The sequence below is a fragment of the Lepisosteus oculatus genome, chromosome 19, assembly GCF_040954835.1.
Source record: "Lepisosteus oculatus isolate fLepOcu1 chromosome 19, fLepOcu1.hap2, whole genome shotgun sequence".
NCBI classification, from domain to species: Eukaryota; Metazoa; Chordata; class Actinopteri; order Semionotiformes; family Lepisosteidae; genus Lepisosteus; species Lepisosteus oculatus.
In genome coordinates this window covers 7695637-7714123 of record NC_090714.1, presented here as the reverse complement: position 1 = coordinate 7714123, position 18487 = coordinate 7695637, and the positions used below count along the sequence as shown (strand labels likewise).

The 18487-nt window shown below is 38.3% G+C and overlaps 1 protein-coding gene across 1 annotated transcript in view; it reads right to left on the bottom strand.

Moving 5' to 3' along the window:
• Window positions 1-12496: 12496 nt before the first annotated feature.
• The window catches only part of usp31 (ubiquitin specific peptidase 31), a 51957-nt gene continuing 45966 nt past the window's right edge, over window positions 12497-18487 (bottom strand). The window contains exon 17 of the mRNA XM_069180704.1: window positions 12497-12735. Coding sequence (XP_069036805.1) covers window positions 12626-12735 — 110 coding nt within the window. The 3' untranslated portion in view covers window positions 12497-12625. The remainder of the gene's footprint in view (window positions 12736-18487) is intronic.

Sequence of the window (18487 nt, the reverse complement as noted above, 5' to 3'; positions counted from 1 at the left end):
AGACAGTTTGTTGGAGATTGCTGTGAAACACACTTCTCCCACAGTGAGGGCGATGTATAGAATAGCATGATACTCTGCAGTCTAGATTACTGTGTATGTGTTTGAGTGAAGGAGGCAAAATACAGCACTGAGGTCTACCTCTCAAAATGAAGTGTATTGGGCAGGAGAAATGTATCTTTTGATTCAACTCTCAACTAAGTAACTTGACTATTGTGATGATTGACATATCATAGTGCCCACCCTAGTCTTCAGCCTGCTTAGGGGTAAATAAAGCAAAAGGCACAGTTCTTTACTTGAAGATTAACATGTCATATTCTAATGATAACATGGATAAAATAAATACAGTCCAAATGTAATATTTTTCAGCTTCATCATTCCACAATAAAATTGGAATCCCAAAGCTGAAACTGTTGAGAATTAATCGCCAGGATTAAAGTGAATGGAAGAGAACTTCATTAAGTTCATTAAGCGTTGAAAAAGTAACTCTCCAGACAATCAAACCAAGACAGTCTAGCATTGGCACAAACACATATAGGCAGTCCCAGACACCAAAACAGTTAAGACAAAGGTCAAAATATATACTCTAACTGCATTCATCTGCTTTTCTCTGACAGCATATTTAGGTGTTTCAGCATTCTTTGTTTTTCAGAGTTTTCTTTCCTTAAACATTTTGCTGTCTCAGTAGCAGTAAAGCTATTGAAAATAATTAAGTAAATATTTATTTCTACAGAAAAAGGAAAATGTTCCTTTTCTAGAAACGATGTCCTGCTAAAAAACAGAAGGTTATATTTTTCAATCAAAGAACAGTAAAAGAGACTCTCCTTAGGCTACTGCATGGTATCAACAGTTGTTAAATACTAACAAGCTTCACTTAAAAAGAATGGTTAATTTCCTTTTGTTTAGTACAGACGGTTCTGAACATAACCTCAGTTCAGCTTAGTTCACATCCTTAAAATGTATTTAAATTTAATTTATCTTGGGTGGCACAGCGGTGCAGTGGTTAACATTGCTGCATTGTAGCACTGGGGTCCTAACTCAGCACTTGTGTTGCTGTCTGTGTGGAGTCTGTGCGTTCTCACTAGGCTCGCATGGGTTTCCTCCCACAGTCCAAAGACACACTGGTGGGTCAGTTGCTCCTGGTGTGAGTATGTCCGTTTCTGTGTGTGGGCCCTGTGATGTACTGACATCCATCCAGGATGCACCTGATGGTTGGACAACTTATCTTTCCTGTTCAAACATTAACATTATTTATTTCCACTTAACTTTCCTAACAAATGGGGAGTACTGGATTAGATCTGGAGTACTCCATTCCAGAAAATATTACACTAATGCCAGGGTATATAAAGTGACAACAGTTGTGTCATCCCCACACACACAAATAGATACCAATAGAGAAATAGGCAACACTGGTATATGATCATGGGGGCTGAAGGAATTCAAAGCAATAGTAATTCTTAATTTTGAGAACTGGAAAGTGCTAAATCCTGGATTTCCCCAGAGAACCCCTTCCACAGGCCAGTCCATCTTAAGGACCAACTTTTTACATTGTGGGGATCCTCATATTTTATAAGTAATATCATAAAAGAAAATTATATTAACTCATAATTCCCCTCAGCCTCAGGCAATATTAATATAATCTTAATATAATCACCCATAAATAAATTATGTCCCTATAGTTTAATAATCTGCCATCTGAACTCAACATTATCATCAGGTTTGACAGGATCATATGTCTTAATAAAGATGGCTTGCTTTTTTAGGAAATGTTTATATTAGATGTTCTGTATATTAAAGACATGATTCTTAAATATGGCCTCCCTATTGTTTTATAACATACTGTATATTAACAAAAACAGGGATAGAGTTTGAATGCTACGGTTTCCGGCTTTGACCTGCATGTGTGTATGTAGATTTAAAAATGCTCCAAACTACAAGACAACACAGAAATGCAGAAGTAAGGTTACTTCTTTTAAAATGCTATTTTACTACTCTATTCATTTTCTATATCTGAATTTTTTACTGCATCTAGCACAATTTCTGATAAAAGAGAACCAATCTGCTTCTTTTATGAGCCACTGATGCTCTCCTATTCTCTTTTATTTCTGGACTCATTGGAATAACAGTAAATGCTGTCTTTATCATGAGATTCAGTAGAAGTAGCAGCACTATTTAAGAACAATGGCTCTAACTAATTGATGACTGATTGCATAAGACACATCAAAATGACATAACAAAAGATTGGATGTCCACATTCTTCAAACATAACACAAAAAACAACTGAAAATGAATTTGCCTTTTTCAAACATACCCCTCTCACCCTTCAGAATGTCCCTACAACTTTTAAACAATAAAGCTTCTGGTTTGGTCCACACCTTGTGTTTTTTTTTTACAAAACTTCTTCCTTCTTCCCCTGTAGTGGAGGAACACCAATGCATTTCACTTTCATCTTTTGTTATGACAATAACTAGCACTGGACACAAGACTCCCAAAGGGAATACAAACAATGCATTGGAGCATCATCAGCTTGCATATTGATCGACACTTCTGTCAGTACATTCATAAAACCAGCAATGGTGAAAGATAGTAGCAAACAACAGTTCATCATTCATGGTATCAAATATTTCTAATCACTGTTCAGGAATAATGGGATTGAACGTCATCTACTCTGTCACATACAGTCATTATTCTCATATTAAACTGTTCTTACTTGGCAAAATCCTTAAACATTTCTGAGTATAACATTTTTTGTAATTTGTAGATCACAAAGCAAGCCTTTTGCTGTTTTTTTAATTAAATATTTCTAATATATTAGTGAATACAAAATATGCAAGTTAATGAAAAATCAATAACTTGCCCTTCTATGTATGCATACTATGTAATCAAATATCTATTTATTATAGAAAGCCAGCTGGTTTATCTAAAGAAGAAATGTGGTGCTGGCTTGGACAAAGGCTCTCAGAAACAGTGATCAACAGATGCTCAAAATGTCGGTTCTCCTGAATGAAACTCTGTTTACAAATATCTTTCCTCTTCTTTGGAATATGGCTTTGGATATGGATATGATTCTTTGAAATATTTGTTCTCCCTCTTCTCTCATAGGTAGAGGTTGCTGTTCCTGTGGATAACAGAGAGCTTATTTATAGCTTTGTCCTTCAAGTACATTACGAGAGAAACACACAATACACAAAAACAAATGAACAACTGCACCAGTTTTCAAGGTTTGGTTTAGTTTGTCCCTTTGTGATATTAGTAAAAAATATAAAAAACATGACCATGACTCAGTGTTGTATGAAGGACATTTCAAGCCCAAAATAGATTTATTTTATATAAGCAACTAGGACCAAAAGCACATGGAATTAAATTTTGTTTTTGTGGAACTTTACAGAGGTTGAGTTTTCTAATGAATGCCTGGTCCTTGTGCAGTTATTCCTGTTATTCTTGTTTTTACTTAATCTTCCATTGTCTTTACGCAAAAATATACATGCATTATTCTGGATGTCTTTTTCCCCTCTGGCCATCATTGAAAACATTCAAGTGTGAAGACAGGAAAACAGATTTTCTCATTTAACTGGAAAGGGTAAAGCACACCTTTAGAGCCTGTCATCACAGAATCCAGTGCAACAGCTGTTATACAGGGAAGAGCCCAACCGCAAGGGTGAGACCTGCTCATTGTGAAAGACTCTGAGCTGTGTCCCTTTGTGATGACACTCTAACAGCCCTCTGCATGAAAAGCAAGACACTTGAGTTTGTTCAAACCCGGTTCCTGAGTTACTTGGGCACCTGTAGCACCTACCTTCACCTGTAGGAATGCCTGATAAGTCAATGTCCCCCCAAAACTACCCCCCACTTTACTGAGCATTTAAAGACAGTAAATGAGGAGCCCATTTATTGACCTTCCCTTGCAATGTGGAAAACGATGGCTGTACATTGGGACAATGTGACTGAATGTACAAGAGGATTTGAAACACATTTTCAAATAGGCTATACATTTCCATTTTGTAAGAACACTATATCTGCAAATTTTCTGCAGTATACATAAATCATTAAAACAAGATTAACTTCTATATCACACAAATACAAGCGTACCATCTATTTTCTAGCTATCACCACACAGTTTGCTTTCTTTACGCAACACTAGGCACCTGTACAGTACTAAACAGCATCCTGAAAAGCAAATGTGTGTTGCCGTAGAAACAATGCAAATGTGACTGTGACCAAAAAATAAAAGAAGTGAGATTGAGGTTCCCACTCGGCTTTGACTGAAAAGACACACAAAACTCGTGTCAGCCATCAGATTTCTTGTCAAATGAAATGCGTATTGTGTCTCATTGGCTATACTAACCTGTATGAGCAAATGCATAACAATTGGCTGAATGAAGTCACTGCTCTAAACAGCTCTTCCTCCTGCTGCAGGAAGGTACGGTTACACAGAATTAACTGCAGCTTCACAGAATCAATAATCACACAGCTCCTCCTGCTATGTGATGGACGTGACTTTCGATCTTCTTTCCAGTACATGCTGTCAAGCTGGCCTACCATACAAATTAACAGAGCTGCTCTTTAGCTCCTCGACAGAGTTATCTGAAAACTGTGGCACCAGGGTCTGCCAGCTTTGATTACAAAAGGTTCATTGCAACACCAGGAGATTTTACTTCATTAATGCTGAACAAACCAAACGCATGGTCTGCTCCAGTCATTTTGTCAATAACTAACTGATGTTATTAAAGATACAGAATTAAGAAAAGATTTTGCTCCCTTTGTGTGGTTTACCACACTCAAATAACACTGAGGTGTAGCACAGCAAAGTGAAAGCGGGGTCAAACAATACAAAAGATGGAAAGCAATGATGTGAAAGTTCACAGCATGATGAGCATTTACAGATTTAGCCTGGGGTAATAAAAAGAATTTTTAAAGACATGACATACCTCCTTTACATAAAATCATAAAATCTATGATTTCACTTCTGGCTTGGTTGATTTGCCCCATTATTAGATACTCAGATATTGTTTTCACCTGTTAAATTAAATCTGGAATTCAAAACCTTCAGTGCCCTGCAAACCAGCAGCAAGCATTAAAAATCCACAGAAGGTCAAGTTAGAACTGGGAGTCCTTTCAAACTTCATAGGGATATGTCTCCCATGACATTCCCATTTGCTGTTGAGCTTGAAGGTGTTTTGATCTAAAACGCCTTGCTTAGATATTCTTCACCTTATTGTAGACTGTTCATTCCTTCTGGCTTTACAGGCCTTAGCTTACATGTGCTTGAATTACTAGCTTTAATTTTTTGCCTTCAGATTGCCTCGGCAAATTCAACAGCACAGAACCATATAAATTCATGTAACATCTTTATGCAGAAATTGCTCTCAAGGCACTTTGCAAAATAAGAAAAGCCAGCTTCAGGAAATAAGACTTTGTGGGCAATGTTGGGCACAGACTGGGAGTCAGGATCTAAATGATCTAGTAAGTGCTGTCACAGTATCTGGGCATGCTCCTGAGATTGTTAAGTGCAGGTATAGATATATAGTAGACGGTGTTATTTATTCAGTCAGAATTGTGTATTTTTACAAAACAATTAATTGTTGTTTTGCCATGTTCAGGACTCTGTTTAGGCTGATTATTTGAAAGCAAACTGGTTGAACAGCTATACAGAGGCTCATTAAGAGGAGATGGCAAGATTTTACAATCACCCTGCATGTGTTACAGAACAGTGTTTATTTCAGAGAAAGCTGAGGGAAAGTTAGTCTTAGCAGTCCAGAGTCACGCTTATCAGCAGATACCAGACACAGCATGTTGTTGCATGGCTCACTTGATTTCAGCAGTGCTCACTGATGGGGCAGAGATATTGCTTCCCTAGCAAGAAAATATTCTCCTTCTTTATTAGTAGTATCCCCATCAAGTTCAGAATTTAGTCTTTTGAATCTGAATACATTGGTCAGTAAACCACATTAACTTTTCACAGAACAGAACAGCTCTAATTCTAAATCTTCTTGCCTATAGGTTATGTTTTCACATCCTGTTTTTTTCCCGGGTCTCTGAAACCTGAGGCCATCATTGACAGAGAAAGATTTGCAATAATGTAAGAGCTACTATAATTTGAATAATTCCAACACCACCATTTATTAAACTTCGATGTTTTAAGACAATTTGGATCAGACAAGATAATATGAAACCTAGGTGACCTTAACTTTTGTTTGTGTTTTTTGGCCACAGCTGTGTTGATCTGCTTGCAAATCTACAGTATGTTAAAATCAAGGATGTACTAGTCTAGTCAGATGAGAATCAACAGAAAATGCTGCAGATTGTCTGATTTCTGTCCAGCTGTTAGTAATGTGATCTGTCCCTTCTGTTCTGATAATGTGCAAAACAAAAGCAAAACAGTCCAGAGGGAACTGAGAACCAGATCTCCTCTTCATTGTGCTTTTGTAATAAAATGTCGAGCTCTCTCATAAAAAATGCTCTGGGTTTGAAAGCCATTGATTCACAAATCAGGGGCTACAGCATTGCATCTTCCCTACAAAGCCATTTCTTATTAATGAGGGATGTTGTATTACATGCAATGCAGATAATTCTGAGCATCAGCAAGCATCTTTGATCATTTAATATCCCTTTTCATTTTGCTGTCTACTACAGTTTGTCTTGTGTGTGAAACATAGGCCATGTGTTGTTTAAAATATAAAGTGCTGTGGGTCACAGGTGCTGGCCCCTGTTTTACATATTTCAGAATCACAACATTGTCAGCACCTGGCCTGCTATCAGAACAATAAAATTCCAGCCAATGTTTATCAGTAACAGGTAAAAGTAGTGGGCAGATGAAACTTCCACCCATGATTTCCAAATCCCAAATCCCAATTTACTTTTTTTGGCACAGAGAGCAAACCATATTTAGTCATTCTAAAGACAGTTCCATGAAAATAAAGCATTTGTGGCTCAGATAGTAAAAAGCACATTTTCAGAACTCGGGTTGAGCCAGTCAGCACTGGATTGACCTATGTTACTATGTGACTGCACCTACAATTAACTTAAAATGAACTGAACTGATGTATCCTTGGTTTGCTGTGCAACAATGCCCTCTTGAGGGGTGTCTTAGAGTTCACAGTCATTATAAGCGAGAGCTGCATCACTCTTCCAATTGATGGCAACTGCACTGCAGGTGATGCATGGCTGTTAGTGTGAACCACAGTGCTCAAATGTCCATCTTTTGGTGCTTTTCACACTCTCCGCAACAGTACAAAGGTCCCAGTGGTGCAGAAACAAGTTGACTAACAATTTAAAAATCCATATCGAGCTGCTATGAAATTGGGGACAATTCCAAACTGGAAAAAAAGAACAAAATTCATATATATATGTATTTTATTTTTAGTTTTAGATTACTTTTCAGAAGGTAGCGATACAGTAGATTAAAAGAGAACTCTAGTGAAGAAAGTAAAGATAGCCTGAAGATTCAGAATAGAAGTAAATAAAAATAAACAGAATAAGAATGATTGATTATGACTTCATCAGGAGTAAAATGGTTTTCCAAACACAAAGAGCTGAATTACTGACATCTAAAAAGACTATTCACTACGAACCACGCTTACCGGTAACTGGGTGGCACTTGCTTATGATAGTTACATTTCTCAGCTATCAGACAGTCAAACAGTTTTCCTTTCCTTATTGTCCCCAGATCAGTCAGTAACCAATTTCCTGAGGTAGGAAGAATGCAGATAGAGCCTGGGAATGATCCAAAACTTAACAGCCACTTCAGCAAAAAGTGAAGCACAGTCCAGAGCCACATTCACAGAAATGCAAAGTTCCAAAACGGGATGACACTAGCAGAGGCACACAGGGGACATCCAAAGACAAAGTCAAGGTAACACGCAAAGCTGGGAAATCCAAACAAACCAACATAGGAGAACAAAACACAGAGATTTGTAGCAAAGCACAAAGACTGAGCAGGGAGGTACTGTTGTGGCAGATCCTACATATCCAGTTAGACAAGGGAAGTGATAATTTAACAGCGCACAGGTGGGATCGATCTGCTCAATTGAGTCATCACAGCAATTGGTTGGTTGGTGGAATCTCTTGGAACTCGAACAGTTGCCATGACGTTTCGAGTGCGCTGCCTTGCGGGTGTGAGACCCATTAATAGATCAGGACCACCAGTTCAGGCCAACTGAGTGGGTGTCTCAGTGCGGACAAAGGGAAGGACAATATTCACATGACACTGGGGTGAACATTTTCTAGAAGCACAAAAGTAAGCTGGTAGACTATACTGCTCTTAAAAACACCTGAATGCTTCAGCACGAAAATCATAGATGCAACAACTGCACAAACACAGTTGATGGAAGTGGTTGTGTTTTTTCTGCTGAGTCCAAAAACTTTGTGTCCAAACAAAACACAGCACTGAGACACCACAGACTTTCTGCTCCAGGTCAGGAAGTGAGGTAGCAAGACTAAAATAACTAATTTGCAGTATCCTGTGAATCAAACCCATATGTAACTGATAGGAGGAGGCTGGAGCATTGAGTGAAAACACACACAAATGCTAGCAACATGCAAACTCCTCACAGACTGAAGCTGAATTCCATAATCAAACACAGAAGCTAACCCCCACACCATTAAAAGCGACTGCTGTAGATAAAATAGGAATAGCATTTATAATAACAATAACAACCGTAATACCTTTGGAGCACACATATTACCTTCTATCTGAAAGCATATTTTTATCACAACCTGAAGAGCTGGAGTGTTTTGTATGTAGATCCTCACATAAAACATTTTTATTTTCTCCTCCACTAAATGTGCTGCTGCATAATTCATTTCACTGAACCCACAGGATAAAAAACAGAAATAGACCTTTTATTTTCAAATGTGTTTTGAGTAAAGATGGTTCATTTTCCCCTGAGAGCTGACTTTGTGTCAGAATTACAAATGGAACAAGAAAGTGTTTCAATATACACACCGAACATTGAATCATTTTACATTTAATGTTTTTTCCATATTGTGTTCTCTATGTGTGGAAGACCTCTTCTAGACATCTCATAAATTAAACTGGAAGGGATTGTAGTTTGACATCTATTCAAAGTGGACCAGTATGTGGCATGTCACATGGCCCACGAACACTGTAAAGCTGATCAGACCTTAGTGTGCTTTGCTAAGGGAAATACTGATGTACAGTAAGACCTGGCTAGAGGAAAGCATGTATATTGTGTAAGACAACAGCACACCTGGCTTATGTGGTGTTCTCAAAGTCTTTAAGGTAGTAACTGGTAGATAAACAAAATACACACAGGAAACACAATATTGGTCTCAAGAAGCTGTTGTACTGCCAGCTATGTCTCGTTCAGATCTGCATCAACCCGTTTTGGTTGAGAGGTCCCATCTCTCCAATGGTATCTACTGAAAAATATTTCAAAATACTGTGAATTTAATCACCTCTGCAGGTAGGTCAACCTGTTGTTAGAGGTATTCTCTACTATGTTTGGTAGAGCAGTATATATTGTTATATGCATTTAAAGCGTTGTGGGAGTCTGGAACATGCTACACAACCACATTATTGAAGCCTATATCCTGGTTTCTTATAAGAAACAACTAGATGTGATTCTTCAATCAATCTAACTACAATCTGCCAAAGGGGCTAGATGGCACAAATAGCCTGCTCTCATTTATAGTTTTTTCTTATGTCCTTACTACAGTTTACAGGCCACCATTCCTTTCTGGCAGGGCTTGTCTCACAGGAATTAAGGCATTACCCAATCAAGCTAGCCTTAGTAGTGCTCTGGGAGAGTGAACGGCTGCTGAACTTCATTTGGAAACAGAGATAATGGTCTAGTGTGACTAGAATGCCTTTTTCCTAGGAGACGCATGGCTCAGCTATGCAGCTCTGGTAATCCAATCATATAAACAGCGGAGGAACGATTTTTGTCTAGCATCCCTGCCAAATGACACAGCAACAACTAATATCTACAAAACAGCTTTTCAATTTCAGACCCAAACTTACTGAAAGCATGCGATCATTTGCTTACTTATAACAAAATGATAGAAAATCCAAGACTTTCTCTGATAACCTTTCCAGACAGAAACATCTTCAGTGGGTTGCAATGCATTTTTGCTAGAAGTGTCTTCTGAGGGGCTTGAGATCCAGCACATTAATTCAAGCTACTGGAGTAGGGCTTGATCCAGCCAACATCTTTAATCAATAGGGAAAAATTATTTCCCAGACTGGTCTATGGGGAATATCGGAGACTATTTAAAGAATGCCTGTATCGGGTTCACTTAATAGGAAGGTCATTAGAACTGACTGTACCAGTGTGTGTGTGAGACTGAAGACTGAAGATGGGTGGAGTGGTATCTTAGCACACCAGGAATTGCTCAGAAGAAACATATAGGGAGACTGCAGGATCTGGGCTGATAAGAGGTTAACCCACCATTGCAGGATCATGACCATCACCATCATGACCATCAGGATCATGTTTTATTCATTTGAATGTGAAGAGCTGCAAAATAATGTACTGAAACTGACTTTTGTAGTTCAATCAAATTCTAATTAAAGCTAAGCAAGCTGATGAATATAAAAGGACAGTGGACATACTGTATAAACGTGTTTCGTGTTAACACACCTGGCTGAGGGAAAAAAAAAACAGCACCGTGACAACCCACCTCACTTGTGAGGAACGAGCCAGGGAGGCAGCTGCAAGAGTGAAGACGGGGTAAAGGGAAGGGGGGGCTTGACAAGATGTGCAGTTGTGGAGAGCAGGCTAGTATTTATATGTAGGAGTGTGTCTCCTAGGAGAAGAAGAGCAGAAGTGTAAGTATTTAACAATATGTTTCAGTTTCATACCCAAGGCCTTTGGAAATTTTTCATTTCCAAGGTTTTAACAATTTTAAGATCAGTGGGTCGCATCCTGGATCGTTTTCTTCCTGTTTCGGTAAATAATGATCATTTTTGTTTTTACTTAAAAGTCTGAAAGTACAAACAAAAGGCAACACAAGCGTACCATTTTGCTAATGTCAAAGTGCACAAAATCACGTTTGTGCATGCACAGGCAGGTGTCTCACACCTCTTTATTAACACCTCCTTACCAGAGTCAGATTCAAGGTCTACACACAAGTCCTAAATTACATTGTTAAGAAGGCTCGGTTACTTCAGCCTTGAGGAATCAATTACTATCGATTTTGTTATAAAGTTCGTGATGGCCACTCTCAGATTATGTCAAAAGGGGACCAAAGAGATAAAACCACAGGTAAATTGCTTTGAGTTGTCCCCTGTTTACTACTTGAGCTAAAATTATGGAGTATAAAAATCACTGACTTCTATTGTGGGGAGATGAGTTTGACAGCATCTATACAATATGTAGATAACAGTTAAAACAATCAGATTCCTCGGAATTCAGAAATCAGACTAATCAATCCAGGCTGCATTTCTGAGATCTTTACTGGAAGTTATGATCTGGGGAAATATCTAATGGGGTTGCATGTTCTCCTGTCCTACAGGGGGTGACTAGTTGGACTGAAACTGGATGTTTTAAAACACCTCATTGAAAAACCAAGGCAGTTATAGAAAATACATCACATGGCAACTGGTGAAACAGGAATCTGACAGATATAGATTGTGCAAGAAAGCAAAAAAAGAAAGAATTACAGGAGACATGTAAATGAAATTGTTGTCACCATTTCATAATGCAAGAATCAGAACCACCTCAAAAGCCTTTTTCTTAAATTCTATTGCAGATACCTTTTGTTAAGGCAAACATCCACAGGCAGCTGTTTCACCCTAATTAGTCAAGGTACTATAACACAATGAATTCTAAACAGATCTAAACAGATGTCTGTAGTTGGTCATCTAGACTACATAAAGTATATGTGTAACAAAATTAAAAGTATTTTTAGACTAGCAATTTCATTTTCATATAATTCAGGATTAATAGATAGAATATGTCTATATAAATATATGTCAGATCCATTTTTTAATCTTTTGCCATGTAGCAGAAAGTCTTTCATTGATCACAGAGCCTAATCATTTGGCCAACAGGTGTTTCTTTGTTTAGGTTATTTATTAATGCAATGATTTTTTTCATCCTATTTTAATTTTTCTCTTTTGTGGATAGGCCTCTAAATGTGTTAACATTTGATTAATCTTACCCTGGGAAAGTTAACAGAGCGTGTTCAATTTCCTTGCATTTCGATGAATGGCAAATGGCTCAATTAATGAAACCTGACTTGGAGCTAAACTGTACAGAATTAAATTCTCCCAACTGCTATTCTCTATAGACGTGTTCTTCTGAACGCTTAAAGGGTTCAGTTAGAGATCTACAGAGACTTTGCTCGCATGGTACATTGAGAAGCCACATCAATGGCACAATATAATGACAAATAAAGGGCTGCTATCCTGGGTGATTTCAAAGGGATTCAGAGCTGGTATGACTTTGGTAAAACGTGTTATCTTTATTATAACTGAATTTCTACTGTAAAAAATAATTCAAAGGCCATCCTTGTCATTTTCTTAACAAATCACCATTTAATATCATGTTAACTGTACTGAAACATTTTAGAAATGTTGCCCCACGTTCAAGGTCAACATTAGGAACGTTAGGCGAAATAAACAGATTAATTCCATAGATTTTGGTGGTAGCAGCATTCCATCATGTTAACAACCAGATTCAGAGGAAAAAAACAAAGTTGAGAAATCATGGCAACATGGGTCACACATTGCTTTCAGGTCAGACATGGGCTCCTGGGGGTGCTCCTCTCTCCAATCTGTAAAGACAAGGCAACATCAGTGAAGGTATTTTTCATATTCAGGTATTATCAGATACAAAACAAGTGGACCAAGGATGGAACCCTGAGAAACACCATACCCAACAGTACCCACCTCAGAATTACAATTGCCACATGTCATTCTCTTATACTGACCTCAGCAAACCTGTTTCTCTTGTATACAGGGTCTCTGCAGTCACCTAATTAATCCTCTACACAAAACCTTTTGTACCTACACAGGGTCTACTTTAGTATTGCAGAGCAGGGAGTTTAAGCCAAAACGATACTAAGGGCAACCCAGTATGTATGGGCACCAAATGATGGTCGTACCATTTTTTAATCTTCCTTAAAAAATCGGCCAGTTGTTTTTGTAGTAACTGCAGTGCATAAATAAGGTGCTTCCGAGTCTAGCATTTTCTTGTACGGAGTTAACCAGGTTTGGAAAAAGAACAAGTGCTTATTTAAAGTCAGGGGCACAGCTGGAGTCTCATGATATAGGTTAACAGGTTAGCATGGCACAAGTCATAATTAGGGGTAAAACTGTTACGTGTTAAGTGTTTAAGTAAAGCTCAGAAAGTTCCATTCAGATAACTGTGGATCTCACCTTTTACGAGGAACCATTTTGATTCCTTTGATTGTATTAGTGCTATTGTATTAGAGCTACTGTAGTGTCTGGATATTTAGAAGACTAATTCTGAATATCCAGACAATGATTCATTCACATGCTGAGAAATCACAATTTGCCAAAATGCTTTAGTGAATTACTGTACTAAACAAAGGAACAGCAAATAGTTTCTTTGTACTTAATGTTCATATTAACAAATTAATCAAATTAACATAATAATAAACATAATTAGCATAATTACACACACCCACACGTTTTGCTCTATTGCAACCTAACTTATTGTTCTGTTGTCAAACTTGTTATATTGCTCTGCAATGTAGAAGTTTGGCATTATGTTAAGCTTTCAAAAATATCTTTGTACCAGATAAAAACATAATCTAAACAAATTAAGAATAATGGAGATATTTAAGACTGAAGAAAGAAAAACGGTGATATTTAAAAATTTGATTATGACCATCTAGTGCCAGAATTGTAAGTGATCTACCTCATTTCTAAATACTGTAGGTGTATCCATTTGGATATCAACATAATTTTCTGTTAATGAAAGAAATACAAGAAATGTCAAATTCTGTTATTCTTTAACTCCAATGGAACAAAATGTCCATGGTAAGATATCTTCCAATAATAATGTAAAATAATAAAATAAATTGTATGCCCTCTGAAGTAATATATGATTTTGATGAGAGGGACAGTACCTCACCTGACAATAGATAATGTATCTCTGTAGTGGTTGTTTGTGGTACCTACATTCAAACCACTCTGCAAACTAAGACCAAAAAGCTCTGCATTTAAACACCATAAGACAAATAATACACTACAACATACATCTCTCCAGCAAATCCTTATATTGAGTTTTTACACAGTTCAGGAAGTCTTAAGATTGGCCAGTCATTCTCTGAATTAGACGTGCATTCCTTATTTTCTCTGAAATCTTAGAAGATTAACGCAGTTCAAAGCAAACTTTAAAAGCAGCATTATATTATTAATTAAAAAGTAGTGTTCTCTTAGTGTTGTTTTCCTCTGTTCAAAACTGTAAGAGACATGTGCAAGAATCATACATAAACAGAACTACAGTAGTTCCATGCTCATCCTTTTAGAAATTAAAAAACAATGCAAGTTAGGGAATATTTTAAGATGTGTTTTAAAATTGAGGGTTTTCAGTGAGAACTCAATGTTACTGAATCACTGCGAAGCAGAAATGTTACTGCGACATTATTTGTGAAAAGGGTTAATGTTGATTTGCTCTCTGAGGAAAATTTCTAATGGATGGCATTGGTATCTACAGGTACAGGTACTTGAGCCAAGAAAAAAAATCCATAGCTGTAACTCCACAGATGCAATTGGCAGTTGGCTACCCCTACAGAATCAGAAATAGGTTGATTTTTGTTTTCAAAGAACTGTCTTTCACAGAAAATTTTAGGTCACAGCCTAATCTGTGCCTTCGGTTAAATGTAAACCGCCGTCAATAAGAAGCCAGGTAAAATCAAGAAGTCAGTGTGGACTATTTACAGCACCCTGAAGTGACTAAAGACCAGGGATTGAAATTGCCCTGAGTGGCCAAGTATGAAGGAAGATTATAGCTCCAGAGCAGAACAACATTATTACTGTTCTCTGCAGGAGTAATCACTGCCTAATAGCTAGCACTATCACAGAGCAATCTGTATTGCATCACCTGCTGTTACGGCCTGCCTTCAGCCCAGCTGCACTGCTAGACTGGACACAAGGAAGACATAATAGGATTGGTATTGTATGTTGTAGGAGAGCAAAAATAAGGAATATCAGCACGAGCAGTACATTTCAGGTGTCTGTAGGATGCTCTCTGTGTCTATATTAAACACAGCATTTAGAAAACATCTTTATGGGAGTCATGTTGCTTGGGCTGTGGCACAAGCTGCAGGTGAAGGAGATCAGCTATTATCCCCTTCCAGGACTGAACAATCCTCAAATCTCAATCCCATTTCAAACTGGTGGTAACAGTAGAGCTCAGTCCCTCACACTATCCCCTCACCATAATCTTAGCTGAAGAATGAGGTGGGTCCTGCACTGCAACTGTTTCAAACACCTCCTGACACACAGGAGACATTCTGTTGAGTCACACTTGAGGGTCACAGAAGCCATCTCTTCTGGGGTTCCTAATATTTCAGACAGTGTGTATTCACATATGGTGCACGCACATTTAAGAACCGGCACAGTGAATGCAGATATCTTAAGACAGAAGCAGGGGAGGCCTTTATCCAGGAGCAGCTTGATCAAAGTTGATGACAATAATAATGACTTATTTTGAGGAGATAGGAAGTAATTTGGTACTGACGGGATGGAAGCAATGGAGCTTTGGAAGTGTTTTAATATTGTGGCAATGCAACTACGTATACAGCCATTCATTCTTGCCCAATTTCAAGCCTATTAAAATGTTTGTGTTCATCAAGGGATGATATTTTTGGTGTCTGTACTTTGTCTAACTTTTTAGCAAGGGGTTAATATTTAGTTATTTACTATCTGCCAAATACATATTAGTGGTACAGACTGTGAGTGGGATTCAAGCCCAGTAGCCTTACATCCTTTTGTACTGATGTCCCTTTTCCTCTACTATAGCCACCTCCTGCCATCACTGTTGCTTAATGTTTCATACCTCCTTCAGGTTCCTTCTGGACGGCCCATAACCCTGCCAGCTGTACGGTCCAGTTCCCCTGCATTGCCACACTACCCCTTCCCTTTAGCCTGAAATCCATACTCATCTTTAACGCTCAGATATGTCTCCTTACAGTGAAGTCAGATTATTTTATTTTTGTATTTAGAGAGAAAGAGGCTTTGCAAATGTTCCCTGAACCATATACAGAGAAAAAAAATAAAATCCATCACAATATTCTTATTTCCTACCAGAGTCTGTACCTTTTTTCATAGGTCAGTTGGATTTGCAGTGGGCAACCGTGGAACTGGAATCGGCCAGTTCACACAGCTCTAGCATTGTGGTCACCCCACATTGTATAGTATGTACAGTTTGCAGCCTTCTCTCTAGGGTGGCTACTGAAGGGTTCAATCAGTATTCTTGAGAGCACAAGCCAACGTATGGAGATCAGTCACTCCGGTGAAGCATGATCAGTTATTCAGTGGCACGCCAATTCCCAGAAGGGGTCCGTCGGAACAGGACAAGTATTACTGGAGGTCTTCTCATCTTGAGACGCCACAGCAATTCCTCAGTCTTACAAAGCACCTGGAGACTTGCGGTGAGGTCAGCAGGATGTGCCACTCTTCCTGTCAGTGCTAACTGTACTGCCAGGTACAGTGGAGCCTGCAGCATTTTGAAAGATGTACAGAGTGGACAGGTAGAGGGCATCTTCCTTCCTTCCACCCAATACAAGCATTGCAGTGATGAACTGAACAGCTGAAGAACCAGTGCAATTCCAGGGACATCTAATTGGGTTGGGGGTGTACAACAGGCTAAATTTAATAAGAAATTTAATTTTTAGAAGCTGCCAGATGCAGTACATGTGTCCAAGAAACTGTGAAAATTCACAAATATTCCGATACAGAGTGCAGATCTGACTATCACTTAATTTGCACCATCTGACACCACAAGAAATTTATGATTCCTGTTAAAAGCAATTTGCAAATCATCTCTGGTGTTACCCCATTGCTGCTACCCTAAAACGGCCCTACAACACTGGCGGCACTCACAACTGTGAATAACTTCAGGCAAGAGCAATATCTTGCAATTGTACTTGTCCAAAAGTTAAAGGAGGACATTACAAATAACTCCTGATCTCACCATGGGATTGAAATTTTCAGGTAGGGGGCGAATATTCAAAAACAATTTACGAAGGCTGATTATTTTTAAATTCTTTCCAGCCATGTTTGAGACTGCCTCATGCAGCTCACTGATAAGCTCCTGCATGGAAATGCTTCAGCTATGATGGGTTGCTTTGTTTAAATGTAAATTCTGATGGGCAGGTTGATACAGTGAAACCCATTGATGTCAGTGTGGTAGTTGGTGTTTTTGACTAAAATCGAGCCCATTCCATTCTCATTTCTTGTACAGCATTCAAATTAAGAAACTACATTAGGAGAAGGCGGCCTTCAAACAAGGCTAAAATTCAGAACTGTAAATCTCTTAAGTATTCCAACAATATTGAAGTGAAAGTGTGCCAAGAAGTACATATAGCACAATCTGCAGGCACCAAGAGAAGAAGTCCACTTGAACTGTGAACTCAATACCAGGACACTGGATAAGGCAAGGACAACTTCAATACTGGTCTTGATTAATGACCCCACTAAGGAAGATAAGCAGCCATTAAAAACATTTTAGTAAGATAAAACAGAATTTTATGATTATCTATGAGCCATTCATTTGATTTGTAAAAAATAAATTTAAGGGTGTCCTACTGTCTACTAAGTACAAATCACTGAAAGTGATCAAACAATTGAAATGTTCTCCATCACTGGTCCAGTTTTCCTTTCCAGTTGATTGTTTTCCACTCCAACACTTTAAAAGTTAAAAGTTTAAGTTAAACATTTTAGTGGATACATCTTAGTTATGTCTCATCTATTCTGAAAGGCAAATAGCTTAACCCAAGGTCATCCCAAGGAAACTAAACAACAGCTCATTTCCTGGTTGTGGAACTTGTCACCATCAGTTCCTCTTGATGACACAAAGCTACAACAGCAAACCGGTGAGCATTACACACAGCAGGATCAAGGGTGAAGACTCCTGTGAGATAATGACAAGAATGGTGCCCATCTTTAGAACTGACATTTTTGGGTACCCATCACAAGAGAATGGGGACAGAAAAGACTTCTCTTCAGGGCTTGGGTGTGGGTGTTGGGTCACCCAAGAAGAGGTGCTCCTGAGTCAAATCAGCTTCATGTGGGAGCTGACTCACTCCCACTAGAGTTGGCCTTCTTGCTAACTGACAATGTGGGGCTCCATCACCATATAGAATCCACCCTCCTTGTGCAAAAAAACTGATGACAGCTCACTTCACTTTACCAGCTGCTCTCCAGCCAGGAAAAGAATCAGCAAGTTATTTTTTAAAAGAACACAATAAAATGAACAAGATTTCAACCGAGTTAGGAACCAAAGTGCTGTGATTAACTTCGTGTTACGACCTTACCCATTCTTACTTTACAATG